The sequence below is a fragment of the Nematostella vectensis genome, chromosome 14 (assembly GCF_932526225.1).
Source record: "Nematostella vectensis chromosome 14, jaNemVect1.1, whole genome shotgun sequence".
Lineage (NCBI taxonomy): Eukaryota > Metazoa > Cnidaria > Anthozoa > Actiniaria > Edwardsiidae > Nematostella > Nematostella vectensis.
The window spans coordinates 13,630,246-13,651,878 of record NC_064047.1 but is presented as its reverse complement, the minus strand read 5'-3'; the positions used below and the strand labels follow the sequence as shown (position 1 = coordinate 13,651,878).

At 45.0% G+C, this 21,633-nt stretch overlaps 1 protein-coding gene across 1 annotated transcript in view; it reads left to right on the top strand.

The window, feature by feature from the left end:
- LOC5504288 (von Willebrand factor D and EGF domain-containing protein) overlaps nt 1-21,633 on the top strand; it is a 65,144-nt gene that overhangs the window by 39,484 nt on the left and 4,027 nt on the right. Inside the window, exons 3-8 of the mRNA XM_048721344.1 lie at nt 12,819-13,040; nt 14,046-15,262; nt 15,609-15,738; nt 16,539-16,671; nt 17,909-18,166; nt 19,076-19,190. Of these exons, the coding sequence (XP_048577301.1) occupies nt 14,891-15,262; nt 15,609-15,738; nt 16,539-16,671; nt 17,909-18,017 (744 nt within the window). The 5' untranslated portion in view covers nt 12,819-13,040; nt 14,046-14,890 and the 3' untranslated portion in view covers nt 18,018-18,166; nt 19,076-19,190. The remainder of the gene's footprint in view (nt 1-12,818; nt 13,041-14,045; nt 15,263-15,608; nt 15,739-16,538; nt 16,672-17,908; nt 18,167-19,075; nt 19,191-21,633) is intronic.

Sequence of the window (21,633 nt, the reverse complement as noted above, 5' to 3'; positions counted from 1 at the left end):
CCAGGCTCAAGATTCTTTCCGGCGGTGAAACGCTGCAAGATACCCAACGATACGATTTATTTCAAACGTATCATGACCTATTCATCCCCAAGGAGGAACGGGAGGATCTATTGAAACAGGGTATCTCGTCGGAGAACATGAGGAAACTCAGAACAAACGCAGGGGACAAGGTTACCTCAGATGCAAAAGAGGTGGCTCTCGCGGCAGTACATAACACGAAATACAAGATCCCACTAGACCATCCTATTCTGAATGACCACGGTGTCTTCTACCCAAGGGCACTACCACACCAACTCACATTTGAGATTACGCTCGCTCCCGTATCAGACATCGTCGTCTACTCAAGCACCACACCAGCACCTAATTACACCATCACGAACCTTGAACTGGAGTACCTATGCATCTCCAGTGAATACCTTGCTCGAGAGGCGGCGGCGTCCTATCAAGTTGGGAAAGGCTTTTTTTATGAGAACATCATTCTTCACAAGACTTTCACCATCTCCAAGCCAAATGACTCGGTTATTAACGAGCATATCAATCTACCGAGAAAGTCAATGACAGGGGTGCTTTGTTTATTTACAGAGAACCACACAGGGGGAACACGAGACTCTGAGAAATTTATCAGCCCAGATATAAAATCAGTTCATGTCAACATCGATGGAATGCCGAACCGACTCTACTCAAAAGGAATGATACCGGTTGACTTCTGGGAGTCGGTGAAGAAACGCCTTGGGGTCACGAGCTCACTTAAGCAAAAAGATTTTTACACCAACAACAAGTTTGCTCTGTGGGTCGACTTGAGGGCGCAGCCAGACAATAACATTCACGGAGGTGGACTGGTCTTGAACACCACGCGGGACGGAGTAAAACTAGAAATGAAACGAAAAGTTGGAGGGACGGGGAATATCAACTGTCACATGTTTGTTGTGGCCGATGCGTTGATGGAGGTCGTGAACTCGAATCTGAGAGCAATCATGTATTAAAAAAAGACCTGTGTGATGATACAAAGAATGGAAGAATTACGGGGTAAAACACCATTTCATTGTATTATCACAGGGCCGACGAATTGCGGTAAAACAAGATATCTAATAGAACAACTTCGGGGACCGTTCCGCAATGTTTTTGAGTACATTGTCTTGATTTGCCCAACCTATGCGAAGAACAAGACCTATCGAAGGTTTGCTAACGGAGATAAACGCTTTATTGTGCTGTCACCGGATGCTAGTAACGGCGACGAGATTAACGGGGTGTTAGAGTTGACCACAGAGTTGCTCTCTGGCACAAACACGTTAATTATTTTAGACGACTGTGCCGTGTCGAGAGATCTGAAGCGACGCTCGAACAAGTTTATAGATTTAGCGTTCTCCGGTCGGCACGCTAGTTTATCGGTGTGGGTGTTAACACAACAACTAACATCTATAGCGAAACCCTTTAGCGACAACGTCGCCTGTGTAGTCACATTCCATAATCCTTCTCAAGTAGGTGCAAAAACACTGTTTGAAGATTACGGAGGGGATTTAGAAATTGAGACTCGTAAAAAGTTTGTGGAACTGCTTAAAACCGAGCGATATTCTAGACTATGCTTCTGTTTACGGCACCCCTTCGAGACTTATTTGGAGATTCCTGCGGCGATTTAAAAGAATCTACGTCTAAGATGTAGTTATTAAGTGAGATGTCAAGCGTTGAGGACTATATGAAAGAGGAGCCTGAGGTTGAGGTCTCCTCTATACCTAAAGATGATGAGGTCAAAAGAGAGTCACTGGCCATCTTGGCGACGTTGGGGACTACTAAGGAGTACGTCGGTGTTAAAATGAGTCTAGGCGATATTAGTAGGCTCCCAAACAGCGATGTCGAGAAATATTATAATCGCTACCAGGCAGCCTTGGGCAAGCAAGTTAGTAGCGGATTAGTAGAGTCAGCTATTCAAGTAGCGTCCCACGTCATCTCCTATGTGGTTCCTGTGGACGATGCCGAAGCGCTCAGCAAAGACTTGCAGAACGATGAATTGGTTAAACGTGAACTGACAAACTTTGCAGGCCTCTTGGTGTTGAGAGGAGGAAGATTGGTAGCACTTGCTAGCGGTCTATTCCAGGTTGCTAAGCACATTAAGATAGCACCTTCACAGGAGGCTTCCAACAAAATACAAGAACTTACAAGCACGGCTGAGCACACTCCTGAGCACTCTTAAGCACACTCTTAAGCACTCTTGAGCACTCTTGAGCACACTCTTGAGCACACTCCTGAGCACACTCTTGGGCACACTCTTGAGCACTTTTGAGCACTCTTGAGCACGCTCTTAAGCACTCTTGAGCACACTCCTGAGCACTCTCTTGAGCACACTCTTGAGCACTCTTAAGCACTCTTGAGCACACTCTTGAGCACACTCCTGAGCACACTCTTGGGCACACTCTTAAGCACTTTTGAGCACTCTTGAGCACGCTCTTAAGCACTCTTGAGCACACTCCTGAGCACTCTCTTGAGCACACTCTTGAGCACTCTTAAGCACTCTTGAGCACACTCTTACGCACACTCTTGAGCACTCTTAAGCACTCTTGAGCACACTCCTGAGCACTCTCTTGAGCACACTCTTGAGCACGCTCTTTAGCACACTCTTAAGCACTCTTGAGCACGCTCTTGAACACCCTTGAGCACACTCTTGGGCACTCTTGATCACGCTCTTGAGCACGCTCTTAAGCACCCTTGAGCACACTCTTGAGCTGATTTAAAGATTCTTTATTCATTCATTCAAATAAAGAATCATGTCCAATGAAGTTGTTGAACAAATAACAAAGGATCCTCTTCCTAGGAAGAAGAGTGCCGCTAAAGAGAAAGACCCTAGAAAGGTCGCTGCGGGTAAGAAACTTGCCGAGTACAATAGGAAGGCTAAAGAAGCGTTAGCTAGGGAAATGAAACGCGAAGCGGAAACGGACCCAGAAGAAAATACGGAGGTGAAGGGACCACAACCCAAAGCCGAAGCTTGGGTTCCAGAGCAGTCTTTTACAACCGTGCTCTCTATTGTCGGGATAGGGTTTACAGCGGTCGATCTTTTTATGAGGTACTACAAAAACAGAATAGTTGATCTATCGATTCCCGACCAAAAGCCTGCACCAAAACCACCACCACATTCAAAGATCCCTGTAGCCACTGCCCCCAAAATACTTTTTAGCTTCAGCGATGTTCTTATCCGTTGGGGAAAGGCACCTACTTTCAGCTAACAAGCAATTCTTGCATCTATCGCATCTACCAATACCTTTGAACTGAACGACCCTCCCATCTTTTATGTACCTCTTCATACAATCTCCGGGCTTACACACCTCACACTTCCCACACTTAGTAAGATCGCCAACTAAACTATCAAGGCTAGTCGCCATAAATCTAAAGGAGTCGATGAATCTTATGTCCCGTTTCATGTCAACCTGCTTACCCTCTTTGTTCGTAAAACTGTCGACCGCAACCTGTTTTGTAAACGAGATATATTTCTCTTCGTTGTTTGGTATACAGTTTATCCCGCCTTCCGATGTGCCGAGGTTCTTGATAAACCAGATTGTGAAAGACGACAGGAAAGAACTTCGGAATCCTAAACTGAAGGTTGCATTCGTTTTGAGCAGCCCCTCTATACCTTCCTGTAAGGTGGCAGTGATCTAGAACTTTGTCCCCTCCTAACTCACCCTCACAGATGTGGCAGTGAGTGGCGTTGTTATAGGCGATTTCATCCTTCAGAGTCGTCTTAACCCTCTTAGTGAACTTGAACTTATTGTAAACGTCCTTAATGTCTGACTCTAAACTCCCTACAAACATCTGCGGGATATCCTCGTCGGGGGACTCAAGCTTGTGTCGCACAAGCTTGGGTGGAAATATTTGATCGTCAAAGCACTTGATGAGATAGCAGTAACCTGATGGTTTGTGCTTCTGGTATTGCTTAGTAAAGCTTCTCCCCTCATCTGGGGAACATGTGTCTATGTTCTCTGTAACACTCTCAAAGTCGGCGTAGACAAAGAAGGGGACCCGCATTCCCCTGGTGTGATTCTTAAAGTAAGCATGGAGGGGACCCCCATCTTCGTCTACAGGCATATCAATCTTAACCTCCTCGTTTTCAGCGCAGTACTCGAGATGTTTTTCTAGTGAAGTCTTTGACCAGAATGAGTTGAGGCATCTATAGCAAAACACGCTTGTGTGTTGGTGATTATTGACCTGAGAGGATAGCAGCCTCGACATATTTTTAATCCAGCAGTAGTGACTTGTTTTATCGTTCGATATGAGAAGCAAGTTGATCACATGAGCTTCATGTCTCTTGCTTATTCTAAGAGGGTATACACCACCCTCATACCCGTAGACGTTAATCGCGTAGGGGTTTTGCTTCTCAAACTTATCAACCTGTCTTAGCGAAACGGGGAACTCTATCCCTGACCAGTTGAACTCCTCAGAGCTCTCTCTCATTTGTTTATTTAGTCTTTGGGCATGTCTCTCTCTAGGAAACACGGCTGAGGTCACCGCCCATTTGAAACGCTCGTGATCGCTCTCGTTCTTAACATTGACGATCGCCTTTTTAGACGCTAATTTTGACGGCAGTGGAATAAAGGAGCTTCCAGAAAGCGGTTCAAAGGGGTCGATGTTGATATCAAAGTACTCCACTCGATCAAACTGCCATCCGGAGCCTTGGTTTTGAAACTGCTCAACCGACTCAAGTATACGATTTGTCATCGTATTGAACGAGTCAGAGAAATCTGTTGACTCTGTTACCACCTCAACGTTGGAATGGAAGTACCCTGAGTTCTCATCAACCTGGCCGGTGGTCAGGTTTTCTTTTACGAATTTACAAGTAAAGATAAACTTGACTTTGATAGGCTTCTTTTGCCGATTGATCAGATCTAGAACCTTTGGTTTGACACCAGTGACGAACGCCTTGGGGTCATACCCTTCCTGCCCGTCTACCCTATGGGTCTTGAGATACCCCTTCAACGCTGTTTGTCTCTCTTTAGGTGCGAACCGCTCAACCCTTTCGAATATGCGGTCCACTTTATCTCTTAGACTGTTCACCCGCTCATCCACAGTCTTTCTCACAGACCCAGGGACATAAGATAACACCCAATCTGCGAACTTGCTTAACTCTTTCTTCACCGACGCGGCTGCATTCCCAGCGAGATGTTTGAGTGACGGAACCCCCTTGTCCCGAGGGGGGTGGGAAGGCCTGAGGATGGGGACATCAATCTCAGGTACCGGCTCATCGATGATACTCGATGGCGCGTCAGGGACCACACCACGCGGCGCACCACCCAACGCTCCGACGAGTTCCGCCCTACGCAATCCGTAGTAGCCTTCGATCCCTCGCTCTTTGGCGAGGGCTCTCAACTCCCTCACGGTACTCATGCTCATCTACACTATGTCATCCTTATCTTTAAACCACCCCAATTTTTCAGACGCGGGCGGAAGCCAGTTAACATAGCGAGTGTGGTCACTAAGACGTTCTTAGGGGGGAGCGGTGGGACTAAAGGTTAACCGTAAAACCAAGGTTAGGTCACGGTTAGGGTCAAGGCTAGGATCAAGGCCAAAGTCAAGGACAAGGTTAAGACGATGGTCGAGGGGATAAATCTCCGACCAGTGACAATCCCTGCAACGCGACCTACGACGGCTGTGAGGATAAATCTCCGACCCGTGACAATCCCTGCAACGCGACCTACGACGGCTGTGAGGGCAAATCTCCGACCCGTGACAATCCCTGCAACGCGACCTACGACGGTCGTGAGGGCAAATTTGTGACCCGTGGCAATCTCTACACCGTGACTTCTGCCTACCGTGAGGACAAATCACTCTACGGCAACCCCTACAATAACACCCTACCCTACCATGCGGGCACCCCCTAGGACCAATCCCAGGCGTTGGACCACCAGGAACACCTGATGGTACGTCGGGGCCCACACTACGCGGCGCACCGCTCAACACTTCAACAAGCTCGGCCTCGCGCAATTCGCAGCAGCATCCGATCCCTCGCCCCCCGGTGAGGGCTACCAACTCTCTCACGGTACCCATGCTCATCTACTACGTCATCCATGTCTTTAAGCCACCCAATTTTCAAGGTCAAGGTCAACTGGTCCAGAACCGATCCCCAAGGTCAAGGTCAAGGCCAACTGGTCCAAGGTCAAGGTCAACTGGGCCAGGGTCAAGGTCAAAGGTCAAGGTCAACTGGGCCAAGGTCAAGGTCAAAGGTCAACTGGTCCAGAATCGGCAAATTACACCTACTACTGGTCTTAACCTTATATATATATATATTTTTAAATTTGGGTAAAAACAAAAAGCCCAAGCTGTCGTGGTCTTACCAAAACAATGAATACAATACACCGAGAGTCGAATTTCAGTTTTTAAATTTGGGAAGATAGTTTTCCCTTTATATGTGTACTACACATCTTATTGAAGTACTGGTATATTACAATAAAACCCCACTTAATCGAGGCGGTTAATTTTTCGTGAGCTCGATTTCTCTTGGATTATCTTAATTAATGATCCAAATTCCAAACCGAAATAATTCCCCGCTCACATTATTTTGATCGTTTCCACAAACCCCATTCCCTCTACATTTCCTTTCTATATCTTTTCTTCCCAAAACAAGCAATTATGATTTTTTTTTTTATTCCGTTTGCCAGTCTTTTTTTTTTAGATGGTTTCCTAGACCCATATAAGGGTACCGATAACTTGTTCGTGATTTCAATTAAAAAATTAAACAGCAAATATATTTCCATGTGAGCTCCTTTACCTAGAGCCTCGGCTAATAACTCGAACTGATTTCTCTTTCTCTCAGAGTAACGGAGTTCTATTGTATTTGTACTATTATCACAGCTGACGTGAAAGCCGTTTTCCCGAGTTCTCTGGTCCCCAAGCCAAAGGTGGAGCCCTTGACTACCGGCGACAGGGACCTATTCATGGTGTGCAACTTCACCTTTCCTCTGTGGAGTAACGTCTCCTTCAACATCGAGTGGTACGATGGTCCAACACTGAGTAGTAATATGACGTCTTGCAGGAACAAAGGAGAAAATTGTGTTTATGACCCCCTGCAAAGTCGGATCAGGCCTAAACTAGGGAGCACGGTAAGTAGTGCCTCCATAGCCATTGACGTGTGGAAAATTGGAAGATCAGAGGGAAGGAATGGCGGGGCTTTGGAAGATCAGAGGGAAGGAATGGCGGGGCTTTGGAAGATCAGAGGGAAGGAATGGCAGGGCTTTGTAAGTAGTGCAACCATAGCCATTGACGTGTAAAAAATTGGAAGATTAGAATGAAGGAATGACGGGGCTTTGAAAGAATAGGGTAGGCTGGTGGGTTAAGGTCAGGGAGAGGGAAATGAATTGCAACGCTGGGGAAGGAGAGGCAAAGGCAGAGCCAGGCTGGGGGAGGGGGTGAAATGTGAGGCTTGGTGAGGGGGAGAGCCGGGGTGTAGTGTGTGGCTTGGTGAGGGGGAGAGCCGGGGTGTAGTGTGTGGCTTGGTGAGGGGGAGGGGGTGAAGTGTGATGCTTGGTGAGGGGGAGGGGGTGAAGTGTGAGGCTTGGTGAGGGGGAGTGGGTGAAGTGGAGGCTTGGTGAGGGGGAGGGGGTGAAGTGTGAGGCTTGGTGAGGGGGAGGGGGTGAAGTGTGAGGATTGGTGAGGGGGAGGGGTGAAGTGTGAGGCTTGGTGAAGGGGAGGGGATGAAGTGTGAGGCTTGGTAAGGGGGAGGGGGTGAAGTGTGAGGCTTACAGGGGGGAGTTGGAGGCAGGGGCAGGCTAGGGGTGTTGGTGGTGGAGAGGTGGCATAAAGGTGGGATGTAGAGGGAAGGGAAGGTGGAATGTAGAGGGAGGGGGAGGGGAGGTGGTATGTAGAGGGAAGGGAAGGGGAGGTGGAATGTAGAGGGAGTGGGAGGGGGGTGGTATGTAGAGGGAAGCGGAGAGGAGGGGAGGTGGAATGTAGAGGGAAGGGAAGGTGGATAGTAGAGGGAGGGGGGAGGTGGAATGTAGAAGGAAGGGGAGGGGAGGTTGGAATGTAGAGGGAGGGGGAGGGGAGGTGGAATGTAGAGGGAAGGGGAGGGGAGGTGGAATGTAGAGAGAAGGGAAAGGTAGGTGGAATGTAGAGGGAGGGGGAGGGGATTTGGAATGTAGAGGAAAGGGGAGTTGGAATGTAGAGGGAGGGGGAGGGTAGGTGGAATGTAGAGGGAGGGGGAGGGTAGGTGGAATGTAGAGGAAAGGGGAGGTGGAATGTAGAGGGAAGGAAGGTGGAATGTAGAGGGAAGGAAGGTGGAATGTAGAGGGAGGGGGAGGGGGGGTGGAATGTAGAGGGAAGGGAAGGTGGATAGTAGAGGGAAGGGGGAGGTGGAATGTAGAGGGAAGGGGAGGGGAGGTTGAAATGTAGAGGGAGGGGGAGGGGAGGTGGAATGTAGAGAGAAGGGAAGGGGAGTTGGAATGTAGAGGGAGGGGGAGGGTAGGTGGAATGTAGAGGGAGGGGGAGGGGATTTGGAATGTAGAGGAAAGGGGAGGAAAGGGGAGGTGGAATGTAGAGGGAAGGGGAGGGGAGGTGGAATGTAGAGGGAAGGGGAGGGGAGGTCTAATATAGAGGGAAGGGAAGGGGAGTTGGAATGTAGAGGGAAGCGGAGAGGAGGTGGAATGTAAAGGGAAGGGGAGGGGAGGTGGAATGTAGAGGGAAGGGGAGGGGGGTGGAAAGTAGAGAGAGGGGCTGGGGAAGTGGAATGTAGAGGGAAGGGGAGGGGAGGTTGAATGTAGAGGGAAGGGGAGGGGAGGGCCTTTGGACGCGCCATACTGATTATAGATCTGTTTTGGAATCTTAGACCACCTGTCGGCTAAGGATGAAGTATAACACGCATTTGGGTAACAAATGGACCAGGCAGAAGTACAGTGATCCCTATTATATTGGGATAGAGGTAATAGGTTTTACGAAAATCCTTGTCTTGACAAGGAGAGAGCACTCCGCCTTCAAGAATAGTTGATTATCTGATTTTTTATCTGAAATTTTAGTAACCCATGCCCATCTTGCAGGTTCATCCAATACACATTTTGACGAAAGAGTGCGACAAGCCATTTGACATCACCCTCAGGACCACAGTACCGATACACATCTTGCCCCACCCTCTCCTCCCAATCAAGATATTCGCTACGCTGCTCACAACTAACAATGTGGGCATTTTTGATAACTGCCAAGTCGCGTTCTCACACGGTGATGACGTAGGTACCACGTACAATGTCCGAGTACGAAGTGTCTGTGATACGCTGATAGACGGGCAGTCCCGTGTGGTGCATATTTTATTCAAAGGTCCTTCTGACTCACTTCCTAGTTTGATTTGGGATGACTATATCTTGCCGCGTGTACGGGTAAGTCTACATTGGCTGGGCGTTTTTATCTAGTGTTTTTATGGTCGGGCGTGTTTAGCGTTTTAAAAGTTGGTTCTAATGGTTGGGCTTTATTTTGGTCTAGCGATTTTATCTTTGGGCGTTTTGAAGCTTAGGCGTTTTTATCGTTAGGCGTTTTATTGGCTAGATTCTATTTTGGTCTAGTGTATTTAAGGTCTAGCGTTTTTAGCGTTTTAAAGGTTAGGTGTTTTAATGGCTGGGCTTTTAAGGACGTTTTTATTTTTGGACGCTTTGTTGGGCGTTTTAAGTTTTGAGCGGTTACATTGTCATTGTCAGAAAACAATGAAATGATTTTTGTTAAGTTAAGAAGAGGCAACTTGCAAACCCAAGACCAGCAGCTACTCCCCCATCCTGCATTCTTGCTGAGCATTGGCACGGTGAACATTGATAAAAAATAAATAATCACACCGTTACCATGGTCACCAGTATTTTGGAAGAGTTTGATCGCGGAGGATCGATATATTTACCGAGATGCAGACGACATGAAATAATCTAAGCCTCTACGTGCGAATGTATCACGTTTTACTAGAAACTAAGTTTTGTAGTTTCTGTTATTGTTGTTGTTGTTCTCGCCGTTATATTATTGTTGTTGTTGTTTAAAAAGCAGGCATTACTGTGTGCATATTTTTATACACTTTTTTTGCTTGCTTTGGTAGGTCACAGTAGAACAGACAGAGAATCGTGAATGTCGAACTTATAACGACCCTCACTTTAGCACATTTGACGGAAAGTAAGAAGAAAATCCAGGCTACGCAAGCCTACCAGTTTTGCCTTGCGCGCCTCGATGTATATCGTGTTTGAGAAAGTAATCGCCTTTGAAACCCATATCATCTGCTTTTTAGGTATTACCCTTTTTTACACCACGGTTACTACGTGCTGTTCCAAGATAATGACCACCACACCGAGGTATGTACAACTACTCTTTCTTATCATATCATTGATACTGACCAACACACCGAGGTATGTACAACTACTCTTTCTTATCATATCATTGATACTGACCACCACTCCGAGGTATGTACAACTACTCTTTCTTATCATATCATTGATACTGACCACCACACCGAGGTATGTACAACTACTCTTTCTTATCATATCATTGATACTGACCACCACACCGAGGTATGTACAACTACTCTTTCTTATCATATCATTGATAATGACCACCACACCGAGGTATGTACAACTACTCCTTCTTGTCATATCATTGATACTGACCACCACACCGAGGTATGTACAACTACTCTTTCTTATCATATCATTGATACTGACCACCACACCGAGGTATGTACAACTACTCTTTCTTATCATATCATTGATAATGACCACCACACCGAGGTATGTACAACTACTCCTTCTTGTCATATCATTGATAATGACCACCACACCGAGGTATGTACAACTACTCCTTCTTATCATATCATTGATACTGACCACCACACCGAGGTATGTACAACTACTCTTTCTTATCATATCATTGATAATGACCACCACACCGAGGTATGTACAACTACTCCTTCTTGTCATATCATTGATACTGACCACCACACCGAGGTATGTACAACTACTCTTTCTTATCATATCATTGATAATGACCACCACACCGAGGTATGTACAACTACTCTTTCTTATCATATCATTGATAATGACCACCACACCGAGGTATGTACAACTACTCCTTCTTATCATATCATTGATACTGACCACCACTCCGAGGTATGTACAACTACTCCTTCTTATCATATCATTGATACTGACCACCACACCGAGGTATGTACAACTACTCTTTCTTATCATATCATTGATAATGACCACCACACCGAGGTATGTACAACTACTCTTTCTTATCATATCATTGATACTGATCACCACACCGAGGTATGTACAACTACTCCTTCTTGTCATATCATTGATAATGACCACCACACCGAGGTATGTACAACTACTCTTTCTTATCATATCATTGATACTGACCACCACACCGAGGTATGTACAACTACTCTTTCTTATCATATCATTGATAATGACCACCACACCGAGGTATGTACAACTACTCCTTCTTGTCATATCATTGATACTGACCACCACACCGAGGTATGTACAACTACTCTTTCTTATCATATCATTGATAATGACCACCACACCGAGGTATGTACAACTACTCTTTCTTGTCATATCATTGATAATGACCACCACACCGAGGTATGTACAACTACTCTTTCTTATCATATCATTGATACTGACCACCACACCGAGGTATGTACAACTACTCTTTCTTGTCATATCATTGATAATGACCACCACTCCGAGGTATGTACAACTACTCTTTCTTATCATATCATTGATAATGACCACCACACCGAGGTATGTACAACTACTCTTTCTTATCATATCATTGATACTGATCACCACACCGAGGTATGTACAACTACTCTTTCTTGTCATATCATTGATACTGACCACCACACCGAGGTATGTACAACTACTCCTTCTTATCATATCATTGATACTGACCACCACACCGAGGTATGTACAACTACTCTTTCTTATCATATCATTGATACTGATCACCACACCGAGGTATGTGTCTCTTGCTGCAATGTACAACTACTCTCTCAGGCCTTACCCGCCGAACATGGAACACTGCTAGGGTTAAGGGACCTAACCAATGCCAACTCTGAGGCTAGTAGCGAACCTATATACCTTATTATGGGAAACTAACGCTCCACTTTTAAGTTAATCAAAGTTAACGCGAATTTGAAAAGTCCGCGTTAATTAGATATACCTTCATTTTAGTAAACGTTTATTAATACTGATGATTAATACTAATCATTAAAGATCGAAAACAAAATAGTTAATACTGCTGTGAAGTGTAGAAGTACGCTGGTAAGCCCTAACAGGATTGGCTGGATAACCTCATTGTTCTATTGTATTTTCATACTATTGTTTTGTTTCTCGTTGTTTTTGTGATGCATCAATCTAATGTTGTGAAATCTTCTGATACCTTCTACATTACCCATACTGCTTAGTAATCAGAAACTTCACATAGTGTTTGGTCTAGCTCGTCATTATTTTCGGCATGAGAAAAGTATTTCCAAGCAGCAAATTAAGAAATCAATTCTGCCATCTTTTTGGATCCGCGTTATTTAGTTTATCTGAATACGTTATGCTAAAATTCACATTAATTTGATACGCGTACATTTAATAGACGTCAATATCTACCAGTGTTAATTTCCTATAATAACGTAATAATAACGTAGCTAAATTGCGCTTATGCTTCTGTAGCAGACATTATAAAAATGTGTGATATAAAAAAACTCCATACCTCCTCTACTCCATACCTCGTCGCCCCTCTGGAAGTGACCTGGTGATAATTAAGGTTTTCTAGTAAAATAAAATGGATGCGTTTCGTGACATCATTCTTGATATCCCTTGTAGGTGCACACGCACCTTTGGACGTGCTGGGATAGTAGCGCCTCCTGTAACTGCGGAGTAGCAATACGGGAAAGAAATGACGTGATGATTCTGTCAATCTGCAACTCCCAATTGCAACACCAAGCCAATGCTACCATGCCAATGACCGTCCGTGTACCAAGCGGACATCTACCAAACGGAACACACATTTACAGGCAGATCTCTGGCAGCCAAGTAACGCATACTGTAAGTTAATAAATATTTGTCATTACTTCCCTCATTGAGGCCCGAGGCTTGGTGCTTATTGGGTCAATACTTGCACAGCCTACCCCCTCCCCCCGCCTTCTTACCGGGATTCCTGTGTTTGACCTTAGCCCCCCGGCCTCCTTACCGGGTTTCCTGTGTTTGACCTTAGCCCCCCGGCCTCCTTACCGGGTTTCCTGTGTTTGACCTTAGCCCACTGGCCTCCTTACCAGGATTCCTGTGTTTGACCTTAGCCCCCCGGCCTTCTTACCGGGTTTCCTGTGTTTGACCTTAGCTCCCAACCCCCCCGGCCTTCTTACCAGGATTCCTGTGTTTGACCTTAGCCCCCCGGACTCCTTACCGGGTTTCCTGTGTTTGACCTTAGCCCCCCGGACTTCTTACCGGGTTTCCTGTGTTTGACCTTAGCCCCCCTGCCTCCTTACCGGGTTTCCTGTGTTTGACCTTAGCCCCTCGGCCTTCTTACCGGGATTCCTGTCTTTGACCTCAGCCCCCTGGCCTTCTTACCGGGTTTCCTGTGTTTGACCTTAGCCCCCCGGCCTTCTTACCAGGATTCCTGTGTTTGACCTTAGCCCCTGGCCTTCTTACCGGGTTTCCTGTGTTTGACCTTAGCCCCCCCGGCATTCTTATCGGGTTTCCTGTGTTTGACCTTAGCCTCCCGGCCTTCTTACCGGGTTTCCTGTGTTGACCTTAGCCCCCCAGGCCTTCTTACCGGGTTTCCTGTTTTAACCATAGTTACCGCTGTACTTATTTTACCCATTGGTATCAAGCACACCATTTTTCTGACGACTTTCGCGTTTTTTTTATCTAGGCTGAGAATCTTCAGGGGATAGCAGAATAGGAAGGATCTTTAAACACCTACGGTTTAGTACCTAGTAGAATGTTATACCCTAAAAAATAGGACGACACCCCCGTCTACTTTATGATGAAAATTGTGCTTGCGTGCTCCTAGGCGTTTACGTAAGGAACTTCATTTTGACCTTTTTGTAGGTACTTCTCCCTTCTGGCACGAAGGTCGAGGTCATAAGGTTGGACTGGGGAATGAATATCAAAGTGAATGCTTTCAAGAACTCAAACAGCATTCGCGGACTCTGTGGAAACATGAATGGTGACTCAAACGACCAGTTTCAACACGGAGGCGATGGCCATTCACATGCGGATGCGACAAGATTTGGACTAAGTTGGAGGTAGTGTTACAGATCTCAGAGATATTGATGCTTGTGAACTTTCCTATAGTATTTGTACCAAGAGACAATGGTATACTCAACTTATTTTGCGCACAAAGTTTTTAGTTTTACCTGGGCCATTGTAGTAATATAATATTCTGTCAATATGTCAGGCGGATGATCAAAAGTACCAAAATGATTCAGATGGGATTCTCAAGCTGGCTTGCACCTTTTCCTAAATGACTGATTGTTGAGTGGCTTACGGAAAACTCATGAAACATTTTTTTTTCGGAAACACTGCTATTTACGCACTCCCGAAAAAAGTTTATCAGGTTTTTTCAATGTTCTAGCTCCAAACCTTTTTGCTCTAAAAGCTAAAGTATCACTTGGAAGTCCATCAAATGGTCTGTTAGCGGGCACATCTATATGTGTTTGTGTGCGTGCGTGCGTGCGCGTGCGCGTGTGCGTGTGTGTTTCGAATATATTGTATGTGAAATCTTCAACCCAGCCCCACCGTTACGCATGGGAGATATCTTGAATATCTGGAATGGACTTTTTAATCGTCTATTCTCTTGTACAACGTTAATGGGATCGACTGTATGTGCCTAGAAGCAACCGCATGAAAGCTACTTCCATATTCTGCCGTCCAACCATCTCCCAGACCAGATCATGGAGAAAACGTTCTGTGCATGCGGAGAAACTAGAGTGGAGGATTGTAAACCACTCTTGGAAATCATCTACCCACAGAACCCCCCAGGGGTGGAGGTACCTCCAGAGCAGTTTAAAGGGCAGGGTGAGACGTACAGTGATTTCAGCATGGACCAGCAGGACGCTGACTATTTCACAGACGAACACAATGAACGATACGCTAAGAGCAGGATCCGAGCCAGACGAAGTATCGAGATGGATAGGATGACAAGACAAAATGCGACACGCCTCTGCAAAACACTCATCGAAGACACTGTCGTCGGAAAGAGTTGCAGTGCTTTGCCGAATGTGGATGCCGCCTCGACTTTGCAGAGCTGCATTTTTGATCTCATGGTAATTGTCATTTGATACTGGCATTACAGTTAATCCAAGGCACTGAATCCTCTTACAATACTGCTACTGCATTTTTTCATCCAAAGATCATAATCGAATTCCCGAAACCTACTTTACAGTAAGTCAAAAGTCAACTGGTGCTTAATACTTTTGCATAAATTTTTAGTAACCAAAATTACTTACTTCTATTTTATTATTTCTTCTCCAGTGCCGCGTGATGCATTTTATTTATTAAAGTCCCTAAAATCGCGAGTTTTCAGTTCCACGCAGCGCGCAGACCATAGACACAGATTGACACGGAACTTCGTGGAGTTGTATTATTAACGTGTTATAACCCATGCACCAGGTAACAGGAAATGCCGGTTTCGCTGTGTCGGCCCTGGAATCATTGAAGAGCGGCTGCCAAGACGAGGCTTACAACAACCTGACGCTCTACACCAAGGATGCTGAGGGCAACCCATCGGAACCCCCCGCAGGTAAACGCAAAGCCTTTGCACACAGCGTACAGTTAGCGCACCAATACAAGACAGACAGACGGACAGACGGACGGCCGGCCGGCCGGACGGACGGACGGACAGACAGAGAGACAGACGGACGGACAGACATAGAGACAGACAGACAGACAGACAGACAGACAGACGGACAGACGGACGGACAGACAGACAGACAGACAGACAGACAGACAGACAGACAGACAGACAGACAGACAGACAGACAGACAGACAGACAGACAGACAGACAGACAGACAGACAGACAGACAGACAGACAGACAGACAGACAGACAGACAGACAGACAGACAGACAGACAGACAGACAGACAGACAGACAGACAGACAGACAGACAGACAGACAGACAGACAGACAGACAGACAGACAGACAGACAGACAGACAGACAGACAGACAGACAGACAGACAGACAGACAGACAGACGGACAGACGGACAGACGGACGGACGGACGGACGGACGGACGGACGGACGGACGGACGGACGGACGGACGGACGGACGGACGGATGGATAGATTGGATAGATCGGTACTTTGTAGCTGTTACTTTGACATTGTAATTTTTGTTTCTCAAATTATATGCTACACAAATTCAGTTTGTTTGAGTCATCCAAGATTAGACAAGATTATACAATGAATACTTTTTCTGCCCGGATTTATTTTGGTCTATGCAAAGGTAAATTTGTTACAGGATTACCATTCAAATATTTCATATCAACAATCATCTTCACCATATCAATAAGCTCTTTTTTCATCATCATTATTTTCAGATATCGTAGAAAACCTTTGCCCTAACGAGTGCAGTAACCATGGAAACTGCTCAAACAGCACTTGTATCTGCGAAGAAGGTTTCACATCACTAGACTGCTCCTTGTCAATCAATACAGTACCAGAACTTCTAGGGTAGGTAAACAACTGGTAACATGTCAATCAATACAGTACCAGAACTTCTTGGGTAGGTGAACAACCGGTAACATGTCAATCGACACAGTACCAGAACTTCTTGGGTAGTGAACAAACGGTAACTTGTCAATCAACACAGTACCAGAACTTCTTGGGTAGGTGAACAAACGGTAACATGTCAATCAACTCATCGTTTCCGTATCATTTCTGCAGTTTTCAATATTGGCGAACCCGTGTCAACGAATTCCAACTGCTAAATCGCCTTTTGGCCTCCATGATTCAATGTAACGGAATTTGGTGCTGTTCGATTGGTCAGCGCCATAAGGGGAGGTGGCGTGGTTGGAAACCATTTCAGTGCTGGCCAGCTGAAACGCTCTAAGGATTGAATGGCAGAAACCAGAAGGCGATTTAGTTACAGTCGTCTGCGAGAGTACACAGAATATGCAGCCAAGTACCCAGGATTTGCCGAGAGGGGTGCACAGCAACAGGTATCATCTGAAAAAAGCAAAGTATTTGAAGATTCCTTAATAAGAAATGGCCCACTTTTTGGCCGCCAAGGGGGGTGCGCACGCACCCTGCGCATCCCCCTGTGTACGCGCCTAATATGTCAAACTGCAGTAATAGAGAGAGAAGACCGAGAGGCGAAGTCTATGACTGAGAGAGTATGGTAATGACCCTCAAACAATATGGTAATGAACCTCAAACAATATGGTAATGACCTTCAAACAATATGGTAATGACCCTCAAACAATATTGTCATGACCAAGGCAATATGGCTGAAACTGGAAAGTCATCATAATATTTTATCTATCGTTATCATCATCGTCATCATCACGTGTCTTCTTTGCCGTCATCATCAACATCGTAATCACCATCACCATCACCATCACCATCACCATCACCATCACCATCACCATCACCATCACCATCACCATCACCATCACCATCACCATCACCATCACCATCACCATCACCATCACCATCACCATCACCATCACCATCACCATCACCATCACCATCACCATCACCATCACCATCACCATCACCATCACCATCTACATCACCATCACCATCATCATTATCACCATCTCCATCTCCATCACCATCACCATCACCATCATCATCATTATCATCATCATCCTTATCATCGTCGTCGTAACCATTATCAATATCATTATCTTCATCATTATCGTCGTCCTCTTCCTCTTCCTTGCCAGCGTGATTGATCTCATATCAGGTGTATGGCAACAACTGGACACCAAACTCATCACCACACGAGCTACAAGGCGAACAGTTTGACTTATTTGGGGTCAAATGCAGCCTTCCGGACCCTCCAACGAAGATAGGGGACTACGACAATCCCGGGACCCCCGCGGGAGGACTGTACATTTGGATCTCCAACAACAAGATCGACGCAAGTCAGCAAAAGATGAGGTTTATATCGTACGACTCCGTCTGTACGAGGTGCAGCAAGACAGGCACTTGTGTCCTCAGGGTATGTATACGAACGCCCCTTTCCCCTCCCCCCTGGGAAATATATCCCGAATATCACCACCTATAAAAAGTGATTGAAAAATATTCTAAAAAGTTCAGACTTAGATTTATGAATTTGTTAAAGTGTGAGAGCTAGATATCATCCGAGGGATCTAGGCCTCGATAACTCGACAATCCCGTTAACTTGATTACAATTCTATAGAATGGCACCATCTATAACACGAAAACTATTTTCCACCGAGTAAGGGACAGACCCCCCCCCCCCCCCCCCCTCAATCATTTTGATAGATTTACTAATACCAATAGACAGAAGGGATTAACAAACATAAAAAAATGAGCACATCAATCAAGGGAGCACGGCAAAATGTGTTCCGAAGAGAGGGAGTGCATCCTTCGTCGGCACTTCGTGTCGACACTACGCGTATCCCATATCTTCGGGCCGATGATACGAACAAAGACACAGTTGACAAACATAATCCAGTTCATAATCCGAGCCCCACACCCCCAACAGCGCTACTGATAACTCCCCTTACAAAACAAACACACATGACAAAGGAGTCTAAGTAAACCCCTAGAGTAGAGACTGATAGGCCGAGAGTCGAACAAGATATCTGAAATATGTTTTATAGTAAAAATAAAATTCATGAGCGAGGAAAAGTAAAACTCTTCGATATTTTAGATATCTTTCCGACTTTCGGCCTATAAGTCTTGAGTCTCTGACTTTCGACTCTTGGGGTTTACCCAGATTCCATAACAAAGTGGTTTATTTTCGTAATAATCTCAATCGCGCGTTTAATGAAGCACATTCTGCCGTGCTCCCTTGCATCAATCGAGCATAGCACCTAGCTCGTCCCTAAATATGCCTTAAACTGATTCCCATGAACGTTTCATTATCATCTCATTGTTTTAGCATGACTCCTGCTTGATCAATGGCCACTGTTTTGCGCAAAACGATGCCAAACCTAACGAGTGGTGTCGTCAATGCCAGCCAGATACCAGCCAATTTAAATGGAGTCGGCGTAAAGGTAAAACGCAAACAGTCAGTTTACATGTAGTCGGCGTAAAGGTAAAACGCAAACAGTCAGTTTACATGAAAACAGGCGTAAAGGTAAAACGCAAACAGTCAGTTTACATCAGGCGTAAATGTAGAACGCAAACAGCCAGTTTACATGGAACATGCCTAAAGGTAAAACGCAAACAGCCAGTTTACATGGAGTAGGCGTAAAGGTAAAATGCAAAGAGCCAGTTTACATGGAACAGGCGTAAAGGTAAAACGCAAAGAGCAAATTTACATGGAACAGGCGTAAATGTAGAACGCAAAGAGCCAGTTTACATGAAACAGGCCTAAAGGTAAAACGCAAACAGTTTACATGGAACACGCGTAAAGGTAAAACGCAAACAGTCAGTTTACATGGAACAGGCGTAAAGGTAAAACGCAAACTGTCATTTTTACATGGAACAGGCGTAAAGGTAAAACGCAAACAGTCAGTTTTCATGGAACAGGCGTAAAGGTAAAACGCAAAGAGCCAGTTTACATGGAACAGGCGTAAAGGTTAAACATAAACAGTCAGTTTACATGAAACGGGCTTAAAGGTAAATCGCAAACAGTCAGTTTTCATGGAACAGCCGTAAAGAAAAAACGCAAAGAGCCAGTTTACATGGAACAGGCGTAAAGGTAAAACACCGAGAGTCGAACAAGATATCTGAAATATGTTTTAAAGTAAAAATAAAATTCATGAGCGAGGAAAAGTAAAACTCTTCGATATTTTAGATATCTTTCCGACTTTCGGCCTATAAATCTCGAGTCTCTGACTTTCGATTCTTGGGAAACGCCAAATTTACATGAAACAGGCGTAAATGTAGAACGCAAAGAGCCAGTTTACATGGAACAGGCCTAAATGTAGAACGCAAAGATCCAGTTTACATGGAACATGCTTAAAGGTTAATCGCAAACAGTCAGTTTTCATGGAACAGGCGTAAAGGAAAAACTCAAAGAGCCAGTTTACATGGAACAGGCGTAATTGTAAAACGCAAACAGTCAGTTTACATGGAACAGGCGTAATGCTAAAGCGCAAACAGTCAGTTTACATGGAACAAGCGTAATTAGTGAAACGCCGAGAGTCGAACAAGATATCTGAAATATGTTTTAAAGTAAAAATAAAATTCGTGAGCGAGGAAAAGTAAAACTCTTCGATATTTTAGATATCTTTCCGACTTTCGGCCTATAAGTCTCGAGTCTCTGACTTTCGACTCTTGGGAAACGCCAAATTTACATGGTACAATCGTAAATGTAGAACGCAAAGAGCCAGTTTACATGGAACAGGCCTAAATGTAGAACGCAAAGAGCCAGTTTACATGGAACAGGCCATAGGTAAAACGCAAACAATCAGTTTACATGGAACAGGCGTAAATGTAAAACGCAAACAATCAGTTTACATGGAACAGGCGTAAATGTAGAACGCAAACAGTCATTTTTACATGGAACAGGCGTAAAGGTAAAACGCAAACAGTCAGTTTTAATGGAACAGGCGTTAAGGTAAAACACAAACAGTCAGTTTACATGGAACAGGCGTAAAGGTTAAACGCAAAGAGCCAGTTTACATGGAACAGGCGTAAAGGTTAAACATAAACAGTCAGTTTACATGAAACGGGCTTAAAGGTAAATCGCAAACAGTCAGTTTTCATGGAACAGGCGTAAAGAAAAAACGCAAAGAGCCAGTTTACATGGAACAGGCGTAATTGTAAAACGCAAACAGTCAGTTTACATGGAACAGGCGTAATGCTGAAACACAAACAGTCAGTTTACATGGAACAAGCGTAATTGTGAAACGCCGAGAGTCGAACAAGATATCTGAAATATGTTTTAAAGTAAAAATAAAATTCATGAGCGAGGAAAAGTAAAACTCTTCGATATTTTAGATATCTTTCCGACTTTCGGCCTATAAGTCTCGAGTCTCTGACTTTCGACTCTTGGGAAACGCCAAATTTACATGGTACAGGCCTAAATGTAGAACGCAAAGAGCCAGTTTACATGGAACAGGCCATAGGTAAAACGCAAACAATCAGTTTACATGGAACAGGCGTAAATGTAAAACGCAAACAATCAGTTTACATGGAACAGGCGTAAATGTAGAACGCAAACAGTCATTTTTACATGGAACAGGCGTAAAGGTAAAACGCAAACAGTCAGTTTTAATGGAACAGGCGTTAAGGTAAAACACAAACAGTCAGTTTACATGGAACAGGCGTAAAGGTTAAACGCAAAGAGCCAGTTTACATGGAACAGGCGTAAAGGTTAAACATAAACAGTCAGTTTACATGAAACGGGCTTAAAGGTAAATCGCAAACAGTCAGTTTTCATGGAACAGGCGTAAAGAAAAAACGCAAAGAGCCAGTTTACATGGAACAGGCGTAATTGTAAAACGCAAACAGTCAGTTTACATGGAACAGGCGTAATGCTGAAACACA